This window comes from Rhodotorula paludigena, assembly GCF_050403205.1.
Source record: "Rhodotorula paludigena JCM10292 DNA, Rt_paludigena_JCM10292v1_ctg5, whole genome shotgun sequence".
Lineage (NCBI taxonomy): Eukaryota > Fungi > Basidiomycota > Microbotryomycetes > Sporidiobolales > Sporidiobolaceae > Rhodotorula > Rhodotorula paludigena.
In genome coordinates, this window is record NW_027481453.1 from 115,833 (window position 1) to 139,438 (window position 23,606).

Genomic DNA, 23,606 nt, shown 5'->3' on the forward strand with positions numbered 1-23,606 from the left:
GCACTGGGAATGCCTTGTCCCGCCAGACATGCTGTTCGACGAGGCGGTCGCGCTGCCAACGGGCTTGTCAGCCTTCCGTTGCGTTAAGAGCGACACTGCTTCAAGTACCTCTTCTGTCGGCTGAAGGGAAGCCCGCAATACGCCGCGAAGAATGGCGTCGGGACTGCCTGTTATGCTCCGTCCATGCGTAGGTGGGAGAAGGACCAGGTCGAGCGGCTGTAGCGCTCAAGATCAGCTCCTCGAATCTCCAAATGCGCGAGTGACGCACGAGGTCTGCGACGGGGAATTGCACGTTGTGTGCAATCCACTTGATCTCGTTTTGTACCGACGATGGGAACATTTCGACTTCCGCACCGACAAGCAGCATGCCGCTCAGTACGAGTGACTCCTGCCTGAAGGGTGGCGTGGTCTCATTTCGGCCGGCAATAGTGCCTTTGCGCTGCTCGCGAGCGTTGCTCTGGTCAACAAGCTCGGAGAGGCGATGCTCAAGCGGACCGTAAAGGCTGAGCGCTGCCCCGAACGCCGATACCAGCGTGGTTGCCTGCAGGGTCGCCATATGGGCAAGCAAAGCGGAAGCAAGAGAGAGCACAGAAACGGGGGTTTGATGCAGAAGCTCCTCCGGAGAATCCGTCGTGTACGTGCACGTCGGATAGGAGGGCAAGCCTGAGAGGAGACGATAAGCAGCGGTGACAACTGTAATGGCCGGGCTGAGAGAGAGCATCTGAAGCGACGCGGAAGGCCACAAAGAGTCTTTTGCACGCAATCAAGCAGAACGTCTGGCATTCCAACTCACCCGACGAACTTGGCCGTCAATCGCTCGTAGTCGGCCTGCACGCTCTCGAACGTCTCCTGCAGCTTGGTCTTGCGCTCCTCCTTGTCCTCAATCTGGAGGAGCTGCTCCTTGTTGAATAGGTAGAGGCGCTTCTTGACGGCGAGGCGGATCGCGCGCTGGTGCGCGGCGTCATTCGGGTCGGCCGTGAGGAGAAGCAACATCTCGACGAGACGGTAGAATTGACGCTGCAAGAAGGAAATGAGCGGGTCGCAGGGTATGGCAGAAAAGAAAGGAAGGAACGCACGTCGGCGAGCTTGTACTGCTTGCGCACCGCCTCGGTCCGGTCGCGATCCAGCGGCGCCCTCACACCATCGAGTGCGCCTGCCGAGACCAATGTGTAGAGGTCGCACTTGTCGCGCATGTCCTCGAACGCTTCGGACGGGTCCTCGACTGCGTGCGGGGCCTGGCGTAAGCGGATGCAACTGTGTGCTTCATCGGACAACGCACCTGTGAGTTCGCTGACGTCGCTGCGCTTCAGCACGGTGCGGTAGGAGAGGGTATACAGCGCGGCTACGGAGCCAAGCGTCAGTGGGAGTCGACTGCAGCGCAGGGGAAGAGCAGCTCACAGCCGTGACCCGAGCCATGGTACAGAGGCAGCACGACGAATTGCCTGCAGTAAGCAAGAAGTGGTCAGCGGCTTTCGATGACATATCGACCAAACAACGGGCGAGCACAAGAAACGCACGCAAGACGAAGCCGCTTCGTATCTGGCCAGCAGAAGAACGAGTAGAACGAGACGTAACCGACGAAGTGGAACGAGACAGTGTCGCCCTTTTTGCGTCGCTCAAAGCTGTACAGAAGATCGTTCAGCAGGAGCGAGGCTCAACACAAGCCATGCAGCTTGTGCAAGTATGAAACGGTCGACGCACAGAGTGACAAACTCCCACCGCCCATCCTCCTCATCGATGTAGCTTGCACCCTCGATGTACAGCAGCACAAAGATCTGCATCCTCCGGTGGTACTCCTTGAACCCGGGCGTGTCCCAGTTGGACCAGTACGCCTCGTACCGCACCTCTTCGTCGTCGTCCAGGTCCGCCTCGTCGACGATCTCCCAGTCCCGGTCTGGGAGAATCGGCCCTCCCGCGCTCTTGCCCTTGCCCTTGCCCTTCGAGCTGCTCTTCATGCGATACGCGCCGATGCGCTCGCCCAGCGGCTTGAACTCGGCCGCATCCTTTTCGACCGTCTCCTCAAAGGCATCGAGCGACTTGACGTACGAAGGCGGGATGAACTCGTAGAGCGTTTTCTCCGGGTCGTCGGCCTTGACCTCGGCGGTGTCAGGGAACTTGTCGTCGTAGGAAACGCTCAGATATTGGGCGAGGCTGCCGGAAGCGAAGCGGTACTGCGATAGCCTCGCTTGTCAGCGTGTCTGCGCGAGCGTTCCCTGCAGTTTCGATGCGCCACGCACGTCGATGTTGAGCCCCTTGTACCCGAAGATGGTCTCCTCGTCTCCGAAGATGGGGTAGACGAAAGTCGGCGAGAAGGGCTCGACGAGCTTGCGCTCGTCCTCCGAGAGCTCTGCAACCGCCTCCTTGGACCGTACTGTGGTCGCGACCGCGTACGAGCGGAGTAGGCAGCGTTGACGAGCGAGATCAGCGAGGACGCGACGAGGACGCGATGAGCGCGTCAGGTGCAGGGGAACGCACCGAGGCGAAGCTGCAGGGCCTCGAGGCCGCTGGCAGACCAGTCCTCACTCATCTCGGGCGCGTCTCAGGGAGAAGAAGCGGAGGTGACGGAGAGAGCCAGGACGCTGTTCACGACGACGCAGATCGAAAGCCGCAACTCGCCCTCGCAGCTTCTTTCGGCCGGAAGCATGCATGCTCGCACTCCGAAGGTTCATACGACTGCATCAAGTCTGTACCCCAGGTCTACGAGACAATCTGCCAGCTATCACCCGTCTCCTGCGCCTCGACCTTGTCCGAAACTCCCGACACGCCGTCTTGCCCTCCCTGGCCCGGCCGCTGCGGCACGGATGGAGGAGCCTTCCCGCGAAGGGAAGGCGCTCGCACCGGCTCGAGCACCGTCGAGGTCGGGCGGGCCGAAACGGGCGACTCGTCCGCGACGGGGCGAGGTGGAGGTGGCTTGCGCCGCACGGCCTGGAATGCCGCCGGCGCTGCTACTGTTGCTGTTGAGCCGTCGGGCGACGGAGGTGGCGGGTCGGACAGGTCGAGCAGGTTGCCCGTAGCTACCTCGGGAGCGGGAGAGCGAGCCGGCTTCTGCGGTACGGCAGGCGGTGCGCGGCGCTGCGACATCGTTCTGCTGCTGCTCGATGGTGATGGAGAGGGCGGCAAGTAGGCGAAGGGGTTGGTCGAGACAAGATTGCCGGGCTTCGGCGGTAGTCGAGGCGGAACGAACGAGCCATCGGCTTCGTTCCACCAGGCCTGCCGGTCGTCCGAAGGAGGGGGAAGGTCGTGCGGCGCAGCGCCGACGGTCAAGCGCGCGAGCTTGTCGTCGAGCGTTTCGTCTGCCGAGTGGGCCGTGAGCTCCTGCAAGAGCTGCTTGCGCAAGATTGCGCGCTTGGCCTGGTCGATTGTGCGAATGCGGGCGCGGAAAAGGGCATAGACTGAGAATCAAGCGCGTGTTAGTATCCAGCAGAGCAGCGCATAAGTCAAGACCGACCAGGACGGTGATCCGAAGCTCTCAGTTCGGCGCGCTGATAGCGGTAGCAATCGAGCTGCACGCGGGGGTGTAGGTCAGTCTCTATTCTACACGCAATCGAGACGACGCACATCTGGCCCGCGATATAGAATGCGGTCGGTGTACGCGGGGATGCGCATCTTCTCCGAGCTGTCGTACTCGTCCGTGCCGACGTCGTACCTGCAGATTGCCGAGCGTAAGCGATGGTGCACGTGCAAAGGGCATACGTCACGGACTTGTAGGTCGGCGCGAAGACAACCGGCGCCTCCTGGTACCCTTTGAAGACGCCGCGAGTCCGCATGACCATAGCGAGCTGCACTATCGTTTGTCAGTCAAAGCTCGACGCCCGCATACACAATTTTGACGAACCTGGTCTGCTGCGTACAGCTGATCGTAGTCGTCTTGCTCTGCAAGCGTGCGGGCCTCGTCGTTCGAAAGCGAGATGCGGTAGTTGGTGTCCGCCGCCCAGGCGACGTTCCTGTTCGCGGCAGCGCGCAGACGAGCAGAATGACCGTAAGAAACTGGTGCAATGCACAGCACACAAAGGCGCAGTCACGCACTCGTGGCTCGCGATCGTCTTGCCTCGCGCAAAGTGCAGACCTTCGGCGATGGTCCGGTAGTCCTGGTTCCGCTCCTCCACGTTGTTGTGCCCGGCGGCCAGATGCGCGGTCAGGAAGCAGAAGGACGTATTGCGGTAGTCGAGGCGGATCGCCACAGCTCCCTCTGCAGAGCGCACACGGCCGTCAGTCAGAAATTCTCGGAAGCGGTAGTCCTGAACGTACTGTTGCCGGCAAGACCGCGCACGCCCGTCTGTGTGCAGCGGATGTCAGTGCTCGTTCGTCTTGCAGAACGCTGCAGGAGTCCATACCTTCTTCGTCGCCGCCTCGACGTTCCGGATCTCGCCCGCGATCTCCCTCTTGCACAGCACGATGAGCGCCGTCCCGACGAGCTGGCCCGACCGCAAGATGACATAGTCGGACTTCTTGTCGGGGCGGTCCGCGAGCGTCTGCAGGATGTGCGCCTCCCAGCGGCGCCTGCATGAGCGCAAACCAGTCAGCGACCCGCGCGCTGCCGAGGACGGTAACACCTACTTCTTCTCCGGGTCGGTCGACATGATCTGCTGCGGCGAAAGCGGCACGATCTCCTGGAACGAGACGACGAGCAGCGCCGGGTCGGGACCTTCGACGGGGAACAGCCACGGCAGGAGGCTCTCGCTCCCCGGCGGGCGCCCGTTCAGGTTATACGTCCCGACCCAGATCGTCGTCGGCTCGTACGATGTGAAGTCGGCCGCGCGCGCGCGGAGCTGTGCACGGAGCGTGTCGTGGATCGGGTTGAAGATGCGCACTTTGCGCGACGTGGCGAGGTTGCCCAGGAGCGCGTCGATCGCCTTCTGCTTGTTGTTGTCGAACAGCTGCTGTTGGAAGACGCGATTGACGCTGCGGTTCGTACGAATCAGCACGAGCGGGGTTGGGGGTTGGCGAAGGGAGAAGGCACCTCTTCGATGCGTCCGAGAGCAAGCCCGCCAAGCTCTTCTTGCCGGTGCGCGTGAAGCTCGTGTTGATGGCACCGGTGCCAACGTAGATCTTGCTCAGTGCGTCGCCGTTCTTGAGCGAAAGAAATCAGCGTGAGCGAGCGATGACGGCGGGTGAGAGGACGGAGACACACGTCGGCGAAGAGCACGCGATGGCTCGACCACAACGCCGCAGACTCGGTGACGCCGAGCCAGCTCGGCTGAGTGTTGCGGAGAAAGTCCTCAAGCGCAAAGCGAGAAAGCGAGTCTTCGACGGCATTGGTGCGATCGAGGCACTGCGGATGCACGAGGTCAGGATGCTTTCAGGTACAGACCGTGGCGAGAGAAGGCGGCGTACATCTATCAAGCGTGAGACAGGTCAGTTGACTAAGACTCATGTCAGCTCGAGCCGGATTGACGCACCTTTGCAATTGGTGCGGAAGACGCCCCGCTGCGACAGGATGGGCGTCGCCCTCCCATCCTCCCCGACGCCGACGACACATGCGCCAAAGCCCTCCTCGACCTCTCCGACCGCGCGCAAGAGATGGTGCTTGACGCTCTCGATCCCTCCCAGCTTGGCATGGTGGTGGAAATCAAACGCCGTCATGCCGACGCCGTCGTGGATGTTCTCGTCGGCCTCGGCCGCCGCGCGCAGGTGCGCCTCGTACGCCATCGTGAGCGCGGCTTCGCCCTCTTTCGCCGCGAGGAGGTTGATGATGTGGATGCGCGAGTAGTGCTCGAGGAGGTCTTCGAAGTGGCGCAGGAAGGCGGACAGGGACGCCTCGATCGGGCGCGTGATGGTGATCTTGGGGTTGAACGGCTGGCCGCCGCCCTCTTCCCAGAAGACTGGCGATCGACGGATCGTGAGCACGCGTTGCACGCTGAGGTGGTAGCGAACTCACGCGGAACACTCCCTCGCGTCTGCACGAACGAGAAGCACAAGTCCCTCGTGCGCAGCATCGTCTCGGTCTCGACAAAGTTGGCGACGCCGCCGTCGTCGTCGACGCCGCGGACGTTGAACCTCGTCCCGCTGCGCTTCCACCCGAGGCGGCTGACCAAGCTGAGCACGGCGGGCTCGCCCGCGAGCGAGATGTCGTACGTGCCGACGTAGCCCTGGATCGCGAGGACCATGAAGCCCTCGGCGTCGAACGTGTCGCACAGGGCGGGCGGGAGCGACTGGCGGAACGAGAGGAGCGGCGCGACGAGGTACGTGTTCCACAGGAAGCGCGAGTCGTGGTCGAGCGACGCGGCCTCGTACCCGTCCGGATTCGGCTCGTCGTCGATCTCGCCGCTCGTCGCGCCGTTGGGCCCGCCGCGCGCGCCGCCTGCGCCGGTGGCCTCTGCTCGCGACACCTTCTCAAGGCGCGCCTGGAGGCGCGTCGAGAGGTCAAAGGCGTCTGGCCCGCTCGAGAAGTAAAAACTCGAGTTGCTGAGGATCTTGCGCAGCCCTTGGCACGGGTGCTCGACTGCGCCGGGCTCGGAGCGGAGCCCGGAGGGAGGAGTTGGCCCGGACGACGCCGACGAGAAGTCGTCGTCGTATGCGCCGCCTGCGCCGTTCAGCGCTGCGTCCGCGACGCTCGATGGAGCATGCAGGTAGTCGAAGGCGGCCGACGTCAAGCAGAAGAAGTCGACAGAGAGGATGCGGTTGACCGACTCGGCCGTTCCGTGCCCGGTCAGCGGCTGGCCGTAGTTTGAGCTGAGCGGGATCGCATGCGTGATGATGGGGAGGAACGTCTCTGCGGCACCGAGCGAGTCAGCAGGGCGTCAGGCAGTGTGTGCGACAGAGCAACCGAGACTCACCATTGCCGATAGAGAGGACGCCGAGGCAGCCAGAGACGCGCGAGTGGAGCAAGGCGGCGACTTCGAGGTCGACGTCGTCCCTCGGGAGGAGCTCTACGACGACAGAGGCGTCTGCGGGCGGGTCGTGGGCGGCAGCGGGCGGGGGAGGGGTGCGGAAGAGGAGGGCCCAGTCGCTCGAGACGAGGGCGAGGGTGCGGGTCGGGTGGCGGATGAGCCAGAGCTGTAGCGGGATCTGCATGTGCGCGGCTCTGCAGCCCGCTCGGGGGGCGAGGGGGCGCTGGACGGGGCGGTGAGGAAGCGAGGCGGTGCTGGTGTGCGTGCAACCATGTCGGCGATTACGCACCTGACGACGCTCGACGAGGCCAACAAGCTCTTCAGCGCAAAGAAGGACCGCCTCACCGTCGTGCGCCCCGCTCCGCTGCCCCCAGCCTCGTCCCCGTACCCCCGCTGATCCTCTTCGTCTTCTCGCGCACACAGGTCGACTTCCACGCAACCTGGTGCGGCCCCTGCGTGCGTGATCCTCTCCTTCTACGCTTGACTGTTGGACTGTGTATCTTTGGCGACGTATCGCTTCTTTGCTGGTCTCCCGAGCGGCACCCCCACCTGCTCGCCGCCCTGCTTCGAGCCGGCTGTCACCACCCTGGGCCAGTCTCGCGCGCCGCTTCTTGCATTCGATTCGTGCTCTGGCACCTGCTGCAGCCGTTGCACGACCAGGGTTCGGAATGCTGACGTGCACTTGCGTCGACAGCATGCGATCGCTCCCGTCTTCGAGAAGCTCGCGAATCAATACCGCGGCGTGACCTTTTGCAAGGTCGACGTCGACAAGGCGCAGGAGATTGCGCGTGCATACCGCATCTCGGCGATGCCGACGTTCGTCTTCATAAAGGGCGAGCGCAAGGTCCACGAGGTCAAGGGCGCCAACGCTGCAGCGTGAGTGTCCCGTGCCTGCCCTCGCGTCTTGCCGACCTCAACACTGAGCGTGTCACGCTGCTGGCAGGATCGAAGCGGGCATCAAGCAGTACAGCGGTGGCAGCGACGGGACGAGCGGAACCTTCCCTGGCGCAGGGCAGACGCTCAGCGGCACCCCCGTACCGACCGAGGTCCCGCCGCCCGAGAACAACTACATGAAGTGGGTCTTGATCGCGCTCGCCGTCGGCTGGTTCATCTACTCGGGGCGGCAGAAGAAGGAGCAGTGAAGACGTGGTGTCGCGGGGTCCGTCTTTCTGCGCCGGTCGCAGTCGCCTGTACTTTGCTATCGCTTGAACAGTGTTCTTGTCATCGTACAAGTGGAAAGGAGAGCGCGAGAGGGTGCCGATGCCGCACTCGCCTGAACGCCGTCTCGCTTGCGCCTGTCCGCCACCGGCTCTCTCGCTGCGCACACAAGCGAGATGCTGCCAGCAGGGCGACCTGCAGGTCGGCTCCTCCGCGAGCTCCTCGCAGACCTCGCGCAAGCCGTACGCCGCCATCCCTCCACTCCTCCCCTCGCTCCTTCCGGCTCTCGGCGCCAATTGCTAATCGCGCTCATTACACTCCCTGCAGAGCGCACAGCGAAGACCGTCTCCACCTCTGCGCACCTTCTCGTCGGCGCAGTCCCTGCACGCCCTCCCGCCCGCTTCGCTCGCTGCTGCACCGCGGCATCCGCTCTCGCTCTCGCGCTCTCCCCGTCCCGCCGCTTCGATCCCGAGCACGACCCAGTCCGCACGGCACTTCTTCACGCTCGACCGCGCAGGCAAGGCCCTGCGCGACGCGGTCGACGGCGCTGCGACCTCCGAGGCGCGCTCGCTCGCGCAGCTGCGGCTCGTCGAGCACCTCTTTGCGCAGGACCAGCCGGCCAAGCACGCCGAGGCGGTCGCGCTGTACGAGGAGGCGACGCAGCTGTGGGGCGCCGAGCGCGCGAGCGCCGCGCCGCTGAGGGAGGACGAGCCGTTCCGGGTCTACTTGCGCGCGTTGACAAAGCTCGCGGCGAGCGAGAACAGCAGCGACGAGCAGGTCGCAGACTTGCTCAACAAGATTCACACGGCGCCGACGAGGAGGGACGAGCTGCTCAAGGAGGCGGGAGCGACGGCGGCGCCTTCTGCGCCCGAGTCGTCGGACGCGGCGGCTGCAGCGCCTGCCGCCCCCGCGCAGCCTGCATCAGCAGCAGCAACAGCGCAGCAGTCTGGCCTTGCGCCCGCTTCGCTCGTCACGGCGCTCTTCTCGGGGGCTGCGGGCCGAGGAAAGGGCGGCGAGGCAAAGGTCAAGTCGCTCGGGTCCTTTGGGTCGTGGTCCTCTGCCTCGGGCGGCAAGGCCGACGGCGTCGAGCCTATCCGCGTGGTCGTCGAGGAGGCCAAGAGCCCGCTTGTCTGGCGCGTGCTCAAGTTCCTCGCCGTCACTGCGCTCTACTCGTTCCTGCTGTGCGTCCTCCCCTGCCTCGTGCCGAATCAGTCCATGCCTGACCTCGCGCGCATGCAGTCTCTCGCTCCTCTCGCTCCTGATCGACTCGTCTGGCATTCTCCGCGCCGGCGCGCAGAACCAGCCTTTCCAGCCGACGGCGCCGCCTGATCCGAACGACCCGGCCAAGCGCGGCACGACTTTCAAGGACGTGCACGGTGTCGAGGAGGCCAAGCACGAGCTTTACGAGATTGTCGAGTTCCTCAAAGACCCGAAGAAGTTTGAAAAGCTCGGAGGAAGGCTCCCTCGAGGTGTCCTCCTAACGGGTGCGTCGAGTTCTCCACTCTCGACTTGTACGCACGCTCACCGACGCTGTCTGCAGGCCCTCCTGGTACCGGTAAGACGCTCCTCGCCCGCGCCGTCGCTGGCGAAGCTGGCGTCCCCTTCTTCTCGGCCAGCGGCAGCGAGTTTGACGAGATGTACGTCGGTGTCGGCGCACGCCGCATTCGCGAGCTCTTCGCCGCCGCGCGCAAGTCGTCGCCCGCCATCGTCTTCATCGACGAGCTGGACGCGGTCGGGGGCAAGCGCTCGCCGAAGGACCAGTCGTTCCACAAGCAGACGCTCAACCAGCTCCTGACCGAGATGGACGGGTTTGCGTCGGGCGAGGGCATCATCCTCATCGGCGCGACCAACTTCCCCGAGTCGCTCGACAAGGCGCTCGTGCGCCCCGGCCGCTTCGACCGCCACGTCGTCGTCCCGCTGCCCGACGTGCGCGGGCGGATGGAGATCCTGCGGCACCACATGCGCAACATCCTGTACGACCGCGAGCGGGTCGACCTCTCGATCATTGCGCGCGGCACGATCGGCTTCTCGGGCGCCGACTTGCAGGCGCTCGTCAACCAGGCGGCTGTCAAGGCGTCGGGCGAGAACGCCGACGTCGTGCGCCCGAGCCACTTTGAGTGGGCCAAGGAGCGCGTGCGTCTTCTCGCACCTGTCAGCTGGCAAGTGCAAGCAGGCTGACGAAAGTCGTTCTGCAGATCATGATGGGCGCGGCCCGCACGAGTGCTTACATCACGCCGGAGAACAAGCTCGCGACGGCCTACCACGAGGCTGGTCACGCTGTGCGTGCACTTGCCATGCGAGACACCCGTAAAAGCGAGACACTGACGGTTTCGCTTCACCTGCTCAGCTCCTCGCACTCTACACCAAGGGCGCCTACCCGCTCCAGTCGGTCACGGTCGTGCCGCGAGGTAATGCGCTTGGATATACATTAATGATCCCTGAGATGGACCGCAATTCGCACACGCTCACCGAGTACCGCGCCCGACTCGACGTGGCGATGGGCGGACGCATGGCCGAAGAGCTCATCTACGGCGTCGAGAACGTGACGGACGGCGCGTCGAGCGACATTTCGAACGCGACGTCGATCGCGACCAACATGGTGCGGCGCTTTGGCTTCTCGGACGCGGTCGGCCCCGTCGCGCACACGGGCGACTCGGAGGGCGCGCAGCCGAGCGAGGAGACGCTCCGGCTCATCGATGGCGAGATCCGCTCGCTGTGCGACGGGGCGCAGGAGCGCGCGAGGAGCATGCTGCGCAGTCGCAGGGTCGAGCTCGAGCGGCTCGCCAAGGCGCTCGTCGAGTACGAGACGCTCGACCTCAAGGAGGTCCAGCAGGGTGCGCCGCCTCTCCCTTGCATCTTCCGCTCATTGCTCCATCTTACCCTATTGTGCGTTGCAGTGATCAAGGGCGAGCCGATCCAGCGCACCGGTCTCGAGTAGGCGGGGCCGAAAGTCATTCGCGTTTCGCATCTTCTTCCCGTTGTCCCCATTGCACCCGCTCTCGCTCCTGCATTAGATCCCACCAATGCCGCGCAAAGTGTAACGCTACGCTCCCTTCGCAGTTCCTCTCAATGCATCTGAGAGTCGGAAATGCGTGCCCCGTCCATGTCTCGTCGGAGCGAAGTCGGCCTCGTCTCCTGTGTCTGCGACTGTTGCTCGCTCTTCCGCTCTTTGCTTCCGAGAGAGAGATGGCCTCGTCTGGTGTGGCTGGTGTCCCTGCTGCCGGTGCGCCCCTCGCCCTGTCGCTGCCCGCCCGTGCCGCTCGCCGCTGACGCTGCCCCACCTCGACGCTCGCAGGCGTCGGCAGCCTCAACGCGCTCCTCAAGCGGCTCGAGGCTGCGTGTTCCCGCCTCGAGGACGTCGCCCTCACCCACGCCAGCAGCGGCGGCGTCCCCTCGAGCGCGTCGGCCGTCTCGGGCGCCCACCTGGCCGCACCCGTCGCGGCCCCCGCCCCGCCGCCCAAGGGCGCAGAGCAGCTTGCGCCCGCCGTGCAGGCCTTCCAGGACCTCGTCGACGGGCCCCTCACCGCCTACGTCGACCTCAGCAAGGAGCTCGGCGGACTCATCGCCGAACAGGTGCGTGCCGCCCCCCCTCCTCGGCCCGCTCGCTCTCCGTCGCTTACACGGTCGTGCGTGCCCGTGTACAGGCGCAGCAGGTTGCCAACGGCTTCCTCGCCCAGAAGGACTTCGTCCAGCTCGCCTCCGCGTGCACCAAGGTGTCGGCGTCGGACCCGAAGTACCAGCAGCTCATCGCCCCGACGCAGCAGGCGCTCCTTGCCGTGATCGACGTCAAGGAAAAGAACCGCGCGAGCAAGGAGAGCAATCAGCTCTCGGTCGTCAGCGAGGGCATTCCCGCGCTTGGATGGGTCACGCTCGTGCGCTCTCAGCCCCACTTGCGCTTCACGGCGTTTTCGCTGACCCTGTCTCCTCCCTCCAACACAGGACAGCAAGCCTGGCCCGTACGTCGGCGAGTTCAAGGACAGTGCGACGTTCTGGGTCAACCGGGTCATCAAGGAGCACAAGGACTCGTAGGTCGCTATCTTGCAGCTCCGAACGCTGCCATCACGAGCTCAGCCTCCCTTGCGCACCCTCACAGGAACCCGAAACAGGTCGAGTGGGCACGTAGCTTTGTCGCGCTCCTCGAGGAGCTGCGCAAGTACGTCATGGAGTGGCACACGACGGGCTTGACCTGGAACCCGAAGGTGCGTTGCGTTCGCTCCCGTTCTGGGGAGCGCGAACTCATTCAGCTCCGCGTAGGGCGCCGACGCTTCGACATACAAGCCCGCCTCTTCGTCTGCCGCTGCCGCGCCTGCCGGTCCGTCCGGCGGCGCACCCCCGCCTCCCCCTCCGCCTCCTCCTCCCGCCGCGCCCGCGCCCCCTCCGCCTCCTCCCGCAGGCGGCGCTCCAGCCGCATCCTCCTCGTCGAGCGGCGGCGGCGACATGTCGGCCGTGTTCTCGCAGCTGAACCGCGGCGAGGACGTGACCAAGGGCCTGCGCAAGGTCGACCAGAGCGAGATGACGCACAAGAACCCCGAGCTGCGCGCGGCCAAGGGGCCGGCGCCGGCGAAGGCTCCGAAGCCGGCAGGGATGGGTCAGCAGCAGCACCAGCAGCAGCAGGCGGCGAAGAAGCCGCCGAAGAAGGAGCTGGATGGGAACAAGTGGAACATTGTGCGTCGCCGACTTGGCTGGATCCGCTTCCGCTCAGACCCCGGAGTCTGACGATGCGGTACGGCATTTCGTACATCACAGGAGAACTACGAGGGCGAGCAGCAAATTGTGGTCGACCAGACCGAGATCAACCAGACGATCAACATCTTCAACGTCAAGAGCTCGATCATCCAGGTCAAGGGCAAGGTCAACGCCATCTCGCTCGGTGCGTTATCACCCGTCCTGCAGCATCGCGTCGTGTGCTGACCCGCGCCGCCGCGCAGTAAACTGCCCCAAGACGTCGATCCTCCTCGACAGCACCGTGTCGTCGCTGAGCGTGTCCAACTCGCCGTCGTTCACGGTGCAGATCCTCGGCAAGGTCCCGACCGTGCTCCTCGACGGCAACGACGGCGGGCAGGTGTACCTCTCGCGCGCGTCGCTCGACTGCGAGATCGTGTCGGCGAAATGCTCGGCGCTCAACGTGTCGCTCCCCGTCGACGGCGAGGAGGACGGCATCTTTGAGGAAAAGGCCGTGCCCGAGCAGTTCAAGACGGTCGTCAAGGATGGCAAGCTCGTCACGACCGTTGTCGAGCACTCGGGCTGAGAGGCGGGGTCGCATCGTAGACAGACTCTTTCCCGTGTTTTTTTCTTTGTTCTCACAATCAGTCTCTCTCTCTCTGCCTACCGGCTGCGCGTCTATGTACGTGTTACAAGGTGTGTACAGCGAGGCGAGCTCAGGCTTTGGGCGGTGCATCTTGACGGATGCAGTTGCCCTCGCCCGGCAGGAGGTACCGCAGCTCGTCGGCGTGCTCGACCACGTACGAAGGCACGTCGACCGCCGACTTGCTCCTGTTGTCGAGATCGACCCAGCCCCCAAGTCGTCAGTCCAGGCTGGGAAAGCAGGCACAAAGGCAGCGACGCACGAGAGCAGGCGCATCTTGTTGAACAGGTCGCGGTACGTGTAGGCCTCGGGGAGCATCGCAAAGAAATCGAGGCCGCTGCAGATCGTCTGCTGGATCCGCGACGGCTTGAGGAGCGCCGCCGGGCGCGACCCGAGTCGGTCCGTGTGCGAGTAGCCCGTCGCCTGTGCGGGGCGAGTGTCAGTTTAGGATAGAGCGGTGGCACGTGGGGGAAGGCGGACCTTGGTGACAAAGTCGGAGATGTAGCGGAAGCACCAGCTGCGGGAGGACGTGGATGAGCGGGAGACTAGAGGACATCAACAGGAAAGGAACGCACGAGCAATGCCAGCCCGAGTTGGCCAGGACGCGCTCAGTCACCTTGCCATGACTGCGGAACTCGGAAAGAGGTGAGTAGGGAGCACCTCCCAGACCACGAGGCGGGGCATAGCCGCCACAGCAGCAAGCCTTGCCCGGTCAAGGATTGCCCCACTCACCGGTAGAACTCGTCGGGCCCCTTTCCCCTGAGCGGCCACTCGACCGCGGTCGGCCTCCAGCTGCTCGTCTCGCCGCCCTCCTCCCACTCGAAGCTGTACAGGTACGACTTCATGCCGAGGTGGAGCGGGCTGCCAAACTCGCACGCCTGGAGGAGCTCGACCGTCTTGCGCGACGGGATCTCGTCGACGTCGCTAAATACGAGGACGGGCGCGGGCTCGCGCGAGGTCGCGGCGGGGTACTCGCGGCGGAGGAGGTCGGTCATGGCGCGGCGGAGGGCAATCTCCTGCTCGAAGGGCGACTCGCCCGGCGCGAGGGGCGCGCCCGTGAAGGGGCGGTAGGTGATCTGCGCGAGGTAGGGCCGGAGGCGCGCGTCGGTCGCGAGTGCGGATTCGAGCAGGCGCGGTTTCGGGTGCCCGGTGAAGGTGCGGTCCGACTCGACGAGGAAGAAGCGCGAGACGACGGGCGAGAGCTCGTGCAGGCGGACGAGGAGGAGGTCGAGCTCGGTCGAGAAGATGGTCTGGGGGCGGGAGGATGAACGTGAGTCGACGCGGAAGAGGGGCGCGAGGGGAAGAGTTCACGCACGGCGTCCCACACCTGGGGTTTGTCTGTGCGCTTTTCCCAGCCGTGGACAGCGCACTGCTGGCCTGGGGCGAGGTCGTCTGCCCAGTAGTGGGGGATGACCTGTGTCGGGGCCTCTGAGCGGTCCCAGAGGGGCCGGGTCGAGTAGGCGAGGTATCCGCGCGGGAGGAGCGGGTGGAGGACGAGGGCGTAGCAGAGGATGCACGCGACGAGGGCTCCTGCGAGGGAAAGCGGCCTGAGGCGCACGCGCGAGGCCATTGCGCGGTGCTGGCGGCCAAGTGGGGGAGGCGACGACGAGCGCGTGCGCCGGGACAAGTGGGACGAGCAGCTGCGAGGGATGCGTTCCTACGCGTTTACACTTGATCCCAGTCTACGCGTGCCCCTCTTCCTGCTCTCGAGTGTGCGGTGGTCGCGGACAGAGGCTGACCTTGGCTCGTGCGGTCGACTCGCGGTTGGCGTCGCTCGCTCTCGTCGCTTGACCGCTGGGCCCAGACCGAGACGGCGAGAACCATGGCGAACCCGTTCGCAGACAGCCACGCCGCACAGCGCATGGACTCGGTGCGCCCGTCTCTCTCACCCCGTCGCGCCTTCATCTCACCGCGCTCCCCCCACCCCGCGCAGAACCCGTTCGCAGACCCGGCAGTGCAGGCCGGCCTCTCCTCTCACCAGCACGAAGACTACGGCGCCTCGCCCACCCCGCAGTCGGCCTACGAATCCCCCTCCGCACCCGCGAACGACAATGTCCAGGCCCGCCTCGAGGACCTCCAGCGCCGCGAGCGCGAACTGGCAGTGCGTGCACGCGCTCGGTCTCCCTGCTGCTCACGCCGACGCGACCCGCGCGTACCTCGACACTCACCCGCTACGTCCCCTGCAGGCACGCGAATCCGCCCTCACGGCAAAGCAGGAGCACATCCGCAAGCAGTGCGCTCCTTCCCTCCATCCGAGCACTCCTCCGCACGCTGACGCGCTCGTGCACCCTGCAGCGGCCGCAACAATTGGCCACCTGGGCCCTTCCCGCTCCTCTTCCACAGCATCGAAGACGAAATCCCCCAGGCCCACCAGGCGACCGTCCTCACGCTCTACCGCATCTGGATGTTCCTCGTCCTCACCCTCATCATCAACCTCGTCGGCGCCGTCCTCCTCCTCGTGTCGGGCTGTGCGTGTTTTTCAGTGCCGCTTTCCGTGTTCTGGCTGACCTGCTTCTCGTGTCTCCGAGCAGCAAGCAACGGTGGGGCTGGTGCGTCCCATTGTGCGGTCAATGGCGTAGTACTGCAGCTGACCTTCCACTCGTACCTTCCAACCGCTCCTCGATCGCGCTGTTTCTCCTCGTCTCGACCCGTTCGCCCACTTTATCCATCGCACACCCTTTGTTCCGCCCGCGCGACGATGTAGACCTTGGAGCAGGGATCATGTACGCCCCGGTGATCACCGTGCTGTCCTTCCTGCTGTGGTGTACGTCATCTCCTTCGTCTGTCAGGTCGACCCGCTTCCTCACGTCTTCGCGCCCCGCAGACCGCCCAGTCTACAACGCCTACGCCAAGGAGTACTCCTTCTTCTACTACATCTTTTTCCTCTTTGGCGGCTTCCACCTCGCCTTCTGCGCCTACATGTTTGTCGGCGTCCCCTCGTCGGGCTCGGCCGGCCTGATCAACCTCATCTCGCGCTTCGCCAATGGCTCGATCGTCGCCGGCGTCTTTTGCGTCCTCGCGACCGTCGGGTGGGCGCTCGAGTTCCTCGCGTTCCTCTGGATGTACAAGAACGTGCGTCCTTCTTGAGCGTGTCCTCGGCCCGCCGAGCTCTTTGCTGATGTTGCATATCTCACCACTACCAGGTCTGGAGTCACTCGCATGGCGAGCAGGGGCACACGCTGGCGCAGGCGAAGCAGGAGATCCAGATGTGTGAGTTCTCTCTCTCCCTTTCCCGTGTCGCTCTCCTCCCTCTGCTGTGCTTCCGGTGCGCTGCACTCAAGACTCAGAACTGATCCACGGGCTGCTAACCTCGCAGATGGCTTGAAGGCGTACCTGTTCAAGGCGCACTCGATGCCGGCGTCGGCCAACCAGACTGCGCAGGTCTGAGCGCGCCTTCCTCTCCGGTCTACTCAACAGTACGTCTCTTCGTCGTCGCCGTGCGCGCTCAAAGTGCAAGCGTAGGAAGCGTTGACTCCAAGCGCTGATGTCGTCCTGGCTCACACACAGGTTGTTCGTTTCGTGCTGCCCTGCCCGTCCTGCCCTTTCGTCTCTTTCCCTCGTCGTAGCCGTACTCGCACCGGAGACTTGTTCAGAAACACAGCAGGGGGGTCGATTACAGCCCCGGACCACAGAGACAAAGGACGCAAAGACGAAGGAAGGTTCTGAAAGCACGAATGAGAGGCGCACAATCTAACGGATCACGGGTCGACGAAGCCCGGGTTGCGCACCGCCGGCGTCGCCGCGCTGACGAGCGCGATGCCCTCCTCCTCGTCGAGCGCATCCTCCACGTCGGTCCGCTCTGCCGTCCCTCCGCCCCCCAGCAAGCCATACTCGCTCGCGCTCCTCCGCGTGCGGAACAGCTCGCGCACGCCCCCGACGCCGCGGCCCCTGCGGCGGTTGCGCTCGGCGGGCGCGACGACAAAGGTCTGCCACCCGGCGCGGACCATGTCGAGCACGGCGCTGCCGAGCTCGGCGACCGTGCCCTCGCCGCGCGCCGCGTCCGGGTCGTCGTGCCGGCGTGCGAGGCGCGGGCGGCGCCAGAAGCGGAGCGTGAGCGACGACGCGACGACCGAGACGGACGAGAAGGCCATGGCGGCGCCGGCCATCATCGGGTGGAGGTGCAGGCCCCACGGGAGAAAGAGGCCCATGGCGAGCGGGACGCCGACGAGGTTGTACACAGTCGCCCAGAGAAAGTTGAGGCGGATCTGCCGGAAGATGCGCCGCGAGAGGTCGAGCGCGGCGACGACGTCGAGCAGGTCCGACTTCATCAGGACGACGTCGGCCGCTTCCATTGCGATGTCGGTCCCGCTGCACAGCGCGATGCCGACGTCGGCTGCGGCGAGGGCGGGAGAGTCGTTGATGCCGTCGCCAACCTGCAGCGACGCGTGGTGAGCTTGAGCAGGAGCGAGAAAGAGGACGCAAAGGAGAAGAACGCACCATGGCAACGCGGTGGCCCTGCGCTTGCAGCTTCTGCACGAGCGCCTTCTTGCCGTTCGGGCTCATGCTCGCATGCACGTCCGAGTACGCGATACCGACCTCGTCCGCAATCGCCTTTGCCGTGAGCTCCTGGTCGCCCGTCGCGAGCACGACCTCGACGCCCATCGCGCGGAGCGCATCGATGGCCTGGCGCGCCTCGGACTTGATCGTGTCGGCGAGCGCGACGACGCACGCGAGCTGCGAGTCAACGGCGACGACGATGCAGGTGCGGCCGAGCGACTCTTCGCGCGTGCGGAAGCCGTCGTACGCGGGCGGAAGCGTGATGCCGCACTGCGTCGCGAGAAAGTCGACGTTGCCAATCTCGATGCGGTGCGTCGAGCGGCCTGTGCCAGCGCCGGGCGAGAGCGCGGGAAAGTGGCCCGACACCTCGCACCGCACGCCCTTGCCCGTGACCGACTCGAACGCGGCAACGTCGAGCGAGGCGGGCACCTCGTTCAGCCCGAGGGAGCGCAAGCCCCACTGCGCGACGGCCTTGGCGAGTGGGTGCTCTGACCTGGTCTCGGCCGCGGCGAAGAGGAGGATCGCGTCTTCCTGCCAGCCGATCCGCGCGCCGAGCTCCTCTACCTCGATCGACTCGAGCCCGGTACGGTCGACCCAGCGCACGCCGACGACGTCCAACTTGCCGAGCGTGACCGTGCCCGTCTTGTCGAGGACGATGCGGTCAACGCGGTGGCTCGCCTCGAGCGGACCAGCGCCCTTGATCAGGATGCCGTGCGTAGCGCCGACGCCGGTGCCGACCATTACGGCCGTCGGAGTCGAGAGGCCGAGCGCGCACGGGCACGCGACGACGACGACGGAGATGCAAAGGCGTAGGCAGACCATGAACTTGGTCGCGCCCTTCTCCTCAAAGACGTGCGGAAGCGTCTCGGAAAAGTGCGAGACGATCATCCAGGCGATAAAGGTTGCCAGAGCGAGCGAAATGACGACGGGAACGAAGTAGCCGGCGACGGTGTCTGCGAAAGCCTGGATAGGCGCCTTGGACGTCTGAGCCTCCTCGACGAGGTGAACAATCTGCGCCAGCGCAGTGTCCTTGCCCGCGCGCGTCACGCGCATGTCGAACGTGCCCTTGCCGTTGACCGTGCCGCCGATGACGCTCGACTCGGCCGTCTTGGCGACGGGCACGACCTCGCCGGTCACCATGCTCTCGTCGACAGACGATTCGCCGCGGACGACGAGGCCGTCGGCGGGAATCTTGTCACCGGGAACGATCTTGACGACGTCGCCAACCTGGATCAGCTCGGTCGGGACCTTCTTCTCCTTTGTGCACTCCGCGTCGGTGTAGATGGTCGTTTGCGACGGCGCGAGGCTCATGAGGCGACTCAGCGCGGTGCTGGTCTGCCCCTTGGCGACATTCTCGAGGTACCGCCCGAGCGAGATGAAGGTGATGAGCATGGTGCAGGTGTCGAAGAAGACCTTGGGGTGGTAGGAAGGATCGCTGGCGAGAGGGGCAAAGAGCATGGCGAAGATCGAGTACAGGAACGCGGCCGACGTGCCCAGCACGACGAGGACGTCCATGGTTGCCGAGCCGTGCTTGAGTGAACGCCAAGCTGAGCGGTAGAAGCGCATGCCGATGCCAAATTGGACGGGGAGTGTGAGGAAGAGACACACGAGGTCGCCGAGGTAGATGCCGCGGATGAGGCTGTAGTTGACGATGGGGCGGAGGAATGAAATCATGGGAAAGATCATGGAGAGGAGGAAGACGGGGAGGCCAAACGAGACAGCGCGGATGAAGGCGTTCTTCCACTCGTGGATCTCCTTGGTTCGCGCGAGCGATTGCAGCTGCATCGCGCTGTTCTCGTCGGATGCAAGCGTTGCGTCGAAGCCGGTGTCCTCGATGATGTCGACGACGTCGCGCACGCCGGCTAGGACGGACGGGTCGTAGGTGATGCTGGCTCGCTCCGTCGCTAGCGAGACGACGGCGGTCAAGATGCCCGGAGTCGAACGGAGCGAGCCCTCTATGGACGAGACGCAGGCTCCGCACCTGCATGGCAAGACGAGCGCATTCACGTTAGCGAACCTTGCCCATCTTTGCCGGCTTGTCCTTTCGCGCGACTCACGTCATCCCGTACACCTGCAGCACGACTGTATCGGCCGCAACCGGCTTTATTGGCGCTGCCTCGAAGCCCATGTCCTCGATCTCCTGCGTGCGCGCATTGCAAGGGGGGTCGATCAGTCAGATGGAGGCGAGTGCGATAAAGCAGAAGCGGCGGAAAGCGCACCTCGGCGAGCTTCTCGGGCGTCCACTCGTTCGCATCGTACTCGATAACCGCTCGCTCGGCTCTGCGGAGCGCAGGAGAGGTCAGCACAACGCGCGAACGAGCTCGCCCGAGCGAGCGGGAGTAACGGCCGACGCACAGAAGCGCGACCTTTACGCTCTGAATGCCCTTCTGGCCCTTCAAGCCATTCTCTATGCTCGCGACACACGCTCCGCAAGTCATTCCTGCGGCCCAGAGTGAGCGACAGCTGAGGTGAGCGAAGCGTTCGAGAACGGAGCGGCGATGCCGAAGGTCCTCGAGAGCGGCGCGACGCACCCTGGACCTTGAGCTGGGCCGTCTCTATTGCGCTCGGCGCGTCCATCTTGCCGAACGAGAGCGTGTCGAGGTCGTCCTCGTCGAGAAGAGGCGCGGCGGCCATCTTGACAGGAGCGGGAAACGCCAGAAGCGGACGGATCTGCTTGCGGGCGGATCGGTGAGACTGCGGAGAGTGCACGCAAGCGCTCAGACGGGCTGCACGCCGGCAGGCAGCGACGGTCGAGCGAGATCAGGACGCGAAGAGCCGAAATCAAGTCTCGGCCTCTGCCGGCTTTCGGAGATGGCGTCTCAGTCAGACTCTCACGCAAGGCATCCGCAAAGATTGTGCAAGGAGTGTCTTTATTGCGAGGTAGGAGAGAGGGCAATGCAGCGAGCGAGGGGAGTTGCGAGTGAGGAGAGGATGGGGCGCGTTGAGCAGCCATGCGAGTGCGAGTGATGCTAGGTTGGAGAGGAAGGCGAGAGAGCAAGGGATGCTAGGGGTATAATCGCTGCAATGAGGTGCACAGAGGCAAAGAGGGAAGGAGCGAGTGGGATATCGAGGCATGCGGATGCGATGACCTGGGCCGTTGAACGACAATGCGAGGAAAAGGTACTGCTGCGTGGTTGCGAGGTGTGCGAGTGGTGTAAAACGATGCAAGGTGGAGATGCTGCTGCTGAACGCGGCTTGTTGACGGAAAGCGGAGACAACTGGTCTAGCGCGACTCGCTCGAACCGGACGAGCCGTGGCCATACGCGCCCATCGAGAAGACAACCTCGCGGCCCCGGCCGCGACGAAGCTTGCTGCGGCTGCGGCTGCGGCTGTCGCGCTCGCGAGCCCGGCCACGGCCGCGGCGCTCGTCGACTTCCTCCTCCTGCTCAGCGCGCACCGCAGCAGCTTCGCCGCGCGGGTCCTCGTCGACCGTGCGCTCGCGCGTGCGACCGCGGCCGCGAGCAGGCGAGCTTGCGCGGGCGCGAGAGCGCGAGGAGCGCGAGGATCGCGAGCGCGATCGGCTGCGCGAGCGAGACTCGACGCGCGCTGTTGGCGACATGGAGCGCTTTACGGCACCCAGGCCGCGCAGCTTGGAGCGGCCACGCGGATCGGGGGAAGCGACTGCCTCGGCCGCGGCGTCGGAGAGCCGGCGTGTGGCGGAACGCCCGCGACCTGCGGTCGGCGGAGAAGGAGGAGGCGAAGGGAAGGGTGAGACGCCGCTGGTTGGCGTTTCCGCCGTGGCGGGGATGGTGTGCCCAGGCGTCAGACGCATCCGCTCAACGTCGCGGCGACCGCGCGAATTGGACGCGCGGATGGTTGCATTGCGGTCACGGACGGTCGAGGACAGGTCGTCTTCAGGCGGCGAGATCGACGTCGAGGCGAGGGGCTGGATCGCGGGCTCGGACCGCATACCGAACGCAGCAGGTCCACGGCCACCGAGCATGCCGCGGGTGACGCGAGGCGGTGCAGGCGAGCTCGACATGGACGACGAGTTCGAGACGCGACCGCGCAGCACGGCGTCCATCGACAAGCTGCGCTGCACGTCTGGAGCGCTGTGGTCGGTCGTCGCCGACCTGCCGCGCTCAAGCGGCGCCTCGGTTGAGAGATGCGAGAAGAGGTAGCACGCGAATGCCGAATGGTCGTCGTCGTTCTCGCGCGCACCCGCAGCGCACGGCGACGGTGCAGCCGGCTCGCGCGTCTCGACAGGCGAGCGGCCCGAGCGCAACGCGCGAATCCGCGGCGAGAGGAGCACGTCTTCGGACGTGTCGAGCGGTGCGAGCGCGCGCAATGCAGGCGACCCGGGACCCGAGTGCCGCCTGTTCGTCTTGCTCGTCGCAGAGGGCGCGGCTTCAACCGGTGGACGCTTGGGCATGCCAACGCAGCCCGGTCGGCCGCAGTGCTCGAGGTGTGGGAGGTGCGGCACGTGTGGGAGAGGCGCAACGAATGGGGCTTCGCGCTGCGATGGGAGGGTCAAGGCCGCGATGTCATCCTCGTGCACGTCGGCGCCGGAAAGGTCGGTCGAATGTGGCAGGCCGAGGAAACGGTGCGCAGGGGATGACGGACCGAACGCAGGCGACGAGTGCACCGCTGCGGCCTTCTGTCGAAAATACAGAGGGGACGGGACGGCGGACCGCGGGTTGCCGGACTTGCGGCGGTAGAACAGATCCTTTGGCGGCGCCTGCCCTGTTGGCGGGACGACGGGCGAAGCGAGCGGATCAGGCTGGTAATTGATCGTCCAGGTCGAGGGGAAGCGGCCGCCGTTCGGGAGCGACTGGCCTCCGTACTCGAAGCGGTGCTGAGGTGGAGGCAGATCGAGCGAGGGCGGCTCGGCAAGGTCATGCGGCATGCCATTCAGTGCCAATGGACTGTTGTTGGCCGAGCTTGGCGGGGTCGAGCACGACGACTTGGTCGAAGACACGAGTGGCGGAACGGCCGAGAGGCAGGGCGAGTCGTCGGGCGACGCCTCGCTTCGCTCTAGGTCGGCCTTGCGGCAGGCCGTAGAACAGTACGTCGACCCTGCCGTCGCATTTCCGCAGCTGCAGATGGGGACACGAGGGGGGAAAGCGTCAGCCGAGGAGGTCCTCGCGCTCGTCGCCGCGCGCGGCCTCGAGTCTCGACAGAGGCGGGGCGACGCACCTAAAGCAGAAGTCTCCGAACGGCAGCTCGTCGCTGTCCTCGACGGACTCGCGCGGGCGGACCGAGGCTGCTGCCATTCGCAGGGCGAAGCACGTTTGTGGTTGCAGTTCGGCAAGCGCGCGCGGGCGAGATCGACGGCACCTGACGGGATGCTCGCGGCCGCAGGCGCAGTGGATAGACGTCTGCAGTCGACTGAGCGGGCGCAGGGCTCCTCGGCACGAGCGTGGGGGCGGCTCGCAACGGGTGCAGGGGCGGCAGAGGCGGGGAGCGCGCGGGCGGTGCGGGCGGTCGGGCGGGCGCAGGCGAGCGCGAGAGTGGACGGTCGAGGGGCGAAGCAAAGGTTTTCGGACGAGCTGGGCGGCAGGAACGGGCGCGAAGGGGGACGAAGCAGGCTTTCTTGCGAGAGCAAAGGCGAGCTTACTCGTCTTGAGTTTGCCTGGCGCGCCCCTTCGCCCCCCTCCCTTCCAGGCACCGCCCCTCGTTTCTGCCCGCAAACGTTTCGCGCAACGTTCGGCGCCCGTCGCCCCGTCGCACCAACGTCGCACGCCTCTCCCCATCGCTTCGCGTCGTCCCGCTCGCACCGCGCGGATGCGCAACGCCCGCTTCTTCGCGTCTCCTGCAGTCCCGCAGAGAGTTGCACGCGTCAGTGAATGCCGCCGTGAGCGTACTAGGCTCCTGTG

General features: G+C 65.3%; 9 protein-coding genes across 9 annotated transcripts; 4 read left to right on the top strand and 5 right to left on the bottom strand.

Moving 5' to 3' along the window:
• Positions 1 to 789: 789 nt before the first annotated feature.
• On the bottom strand, positions 790 to 2,527 carry HAT1 (histone acetyltransferase catalytic subunit HAT1; the record flags this gene model as incomplete). The annotated part of the gene is made up of 8 exons (XM_076646514.1): positions 790 to 1,017; positions 1,077 to 1,222; positions 1,280 to 1,342; positions 1,399 to 1,442; positions 1,518 to 1,622; positions 1,702 to 2,171; positions 2,238 to 2,371; positions 2,476 to 2,527. The coding sequence occupies 8 exons, from the start codon at positions 2,525 to 2,527 to the stop codon at positions 790 to 792; spliced, it is 1,242 nt and encodes a 413-aa protein (XP_076507756.1).
• Positions 2,528 to 2,697: 170 nt separating this feature from the next.
• On the bottom strand, positions 2,698 to 7,014 carry JCM10292_007426 (uncharacterized protein; the record flags this gene model as incomplete). The annotated part of the gene is made up of 14 exons (XM_076646515.1): positions 2,698 to 3,392; positions 3,449 to 3,503; positions 3,559 to 3,646; positions 3,703 to 3,779; positions 3,836 to 3,944; positions 4,027 to 4,189; positions 4,249 to 4,276; positions 4,335 to 4,500; positions 4,558 to 4,902; positions 4,961 to 5,070; positions 5,132 to 5,272; positions 5,422 to 5,822; positions 5,879 to 6,712; positions 6,777 to 7,014. 14 exons carry the CDS (start codon positions 7,012 to 7,014, stop codon positions 2,698 to 2,700), a joined length of 3,450 nt encoding a protein of 1,149 aa, XP_076507757.1.
• An 87-nt stretch (positions 7,015 to 7,101) lies between these two features.
• Positions 7,102 to 7,972, top strand: JCM10292_007427 (thioredoxin family protein; the record flags this gene model as incomplete). Its single annotated transcript, XM_076646516.1, has 4 exons — positions 7,102 to 7,179; positions 7,254 to 7,286; positions 7,525 to 7,706; positions 7,774 to 7,972. 4 exons carry the CDS (start codon positions 7,102 to 7,104, stop codon positions 7,970 to 7,972), a joined length of 492 nt encoding a protein of 163 aa, XP_076507758.1.
• Positions 7,973 to 8,164: 192 nt separating this feature from the next.
• Positions 8,165 to 10,926, top strand: YME1 (i-AAA protease YME1; the record flags this gene model as incomplete). The annotated part of the gene is made up of 7 exons (XM_076646517.1): positions 8,165 to 8,230; positions 8,316 to 9,169; positions 9,228 to 9,472; positions 9,529 to 10,121; positions 10,184 to 10,267; positions 10,336 to 10,822; positions 10,886 to 10,926. The coding sequence occupies 7 exons, from the start codon at positions 8,165 to 8,167 to the stop codon at positions 10,924 to 10,926; spliced, it is 2,370 nt and encodes a 789-aa protein (XP_076507759.1).
• A 248-nt stretch (positions 10,927 to 11,174) lies between these two features.
• SRV2 (adenylate cyclase-binding protein) lies at positions 11,175 to 13,236 on the top strand (the record flags this gene model as incomplete). The annotated part of the gene is made up of 8 exons (XM_076646518.1): positions 11,175 to 11,211; positions 11,284 to 11,561; positions 11,633 to 11,860; positions 11,928 to 12,013; positions 12,082 to 12,187; positions 12,243 to 12,653; positions 12,735 to 12,858; positions 12,917 to 13,236. 8 exons carry the CDS (start codon positions 11,175 to 11,177, stop codon positions 13,234 to 13,236), a joined length of 1,590 nt encoding a protein of 529 aa, XP_076507760.1.
• A 130-nt stretch (positions 13,237 to 13,366) lies between these two features.
• On the bottom strand, positions 13,367 to 14,863 carry JCM10292_007430 (uncharacterized protein; the record flags this gene model as incomplete). Its single annotated transcript, XM_076646519.1, has 6 exons — positions 13,367 to 13,481; positions 13,556 to 13,716; positions 13,774 to 13,810; positions 13,869 to 13,919; positions 14,026 to 14,543; positions 14,609 to 14,863. The coding sequence occupies 6 exons, from the start codon at positions 14,861 to 14,863 to the stop codon at positions 13,367 to 13,369; spliced, it is 1,137 nt and encodes a 378-aa protein (XP_076507761.1).
• Positions 14,864 to 15,115: 252 nt separating this feature from the next.
• JCM10292_007431 (secretory carrier-associated membrane protein) lies at positions 15,116 to 16,680 on the top strand (the record flags this gene model as incomplete). The annotated part of the gene is made up of 9 exons (XM_076646520.1): positions 15,116 to 15,163; positions 15,227 to 15,394; positions 15,480 to 15,526; positions 15,589 to 15,761; positions 15,825 to 15,842; positions 15,998 to 16,057; positions 16,118 to 16,365; positions 16,437 to 16,503; positions 16,610 to 16,680. 9 exons carry the CDS (start codon positions 15,116 to 15,118, stop codon positions 16,678 to 16,680), a joined length of 900 nt encoding a protein of 299 aa, XP_076507762.1.
• Positions 16,681 to 16,991: 311 nt separating this feature from the next.
• On the bottom strand, positions 16,992 to 20,424 carry JCM10292_007432 (heavy metal translocating P-type ATPase; the record flags this gene model as incomplete). Its single annotated transcript, XM_076646521.1, has 6 exons — positions 16,992 to 17,666; positions 17,731 to 19,771; positions 19,848 to 19,930; positions 20,010 to 20,070; positions 20,146 to 20,230; positions 20,322 to 20,424. The coding sequence occupies 6 exons, from the start codon at positions 20,422 to 20,424 to the stop codon at positions 16,992 to 16,994; spliced, it is 3,048 nt and encodes a 1,015-aa protein (XP_076507763.1).
• Positions 20,425 to 21,013: 589 nt separating this feature from the next.
• Positions 21,014 to 23,003, bottom strand: JCM10292_007433 (uncharacterized protein; the record flags this gene model as incomplete). The annotated part of the gene is made up of 2 exons (XM_076646522.1): positions 21,014 to 22,826; positions 22,927 to 23,003. 2 exons carry the CDS (start codon positions 23,001 to 23,003, stop codon positions 21,014 to 21,016), a joined length of 1,890 nt encoding a protein of 629 aa, XP_076507764.1.
• Positions 23,004 to 23,606: the final 603 nt, after the last annotated feature.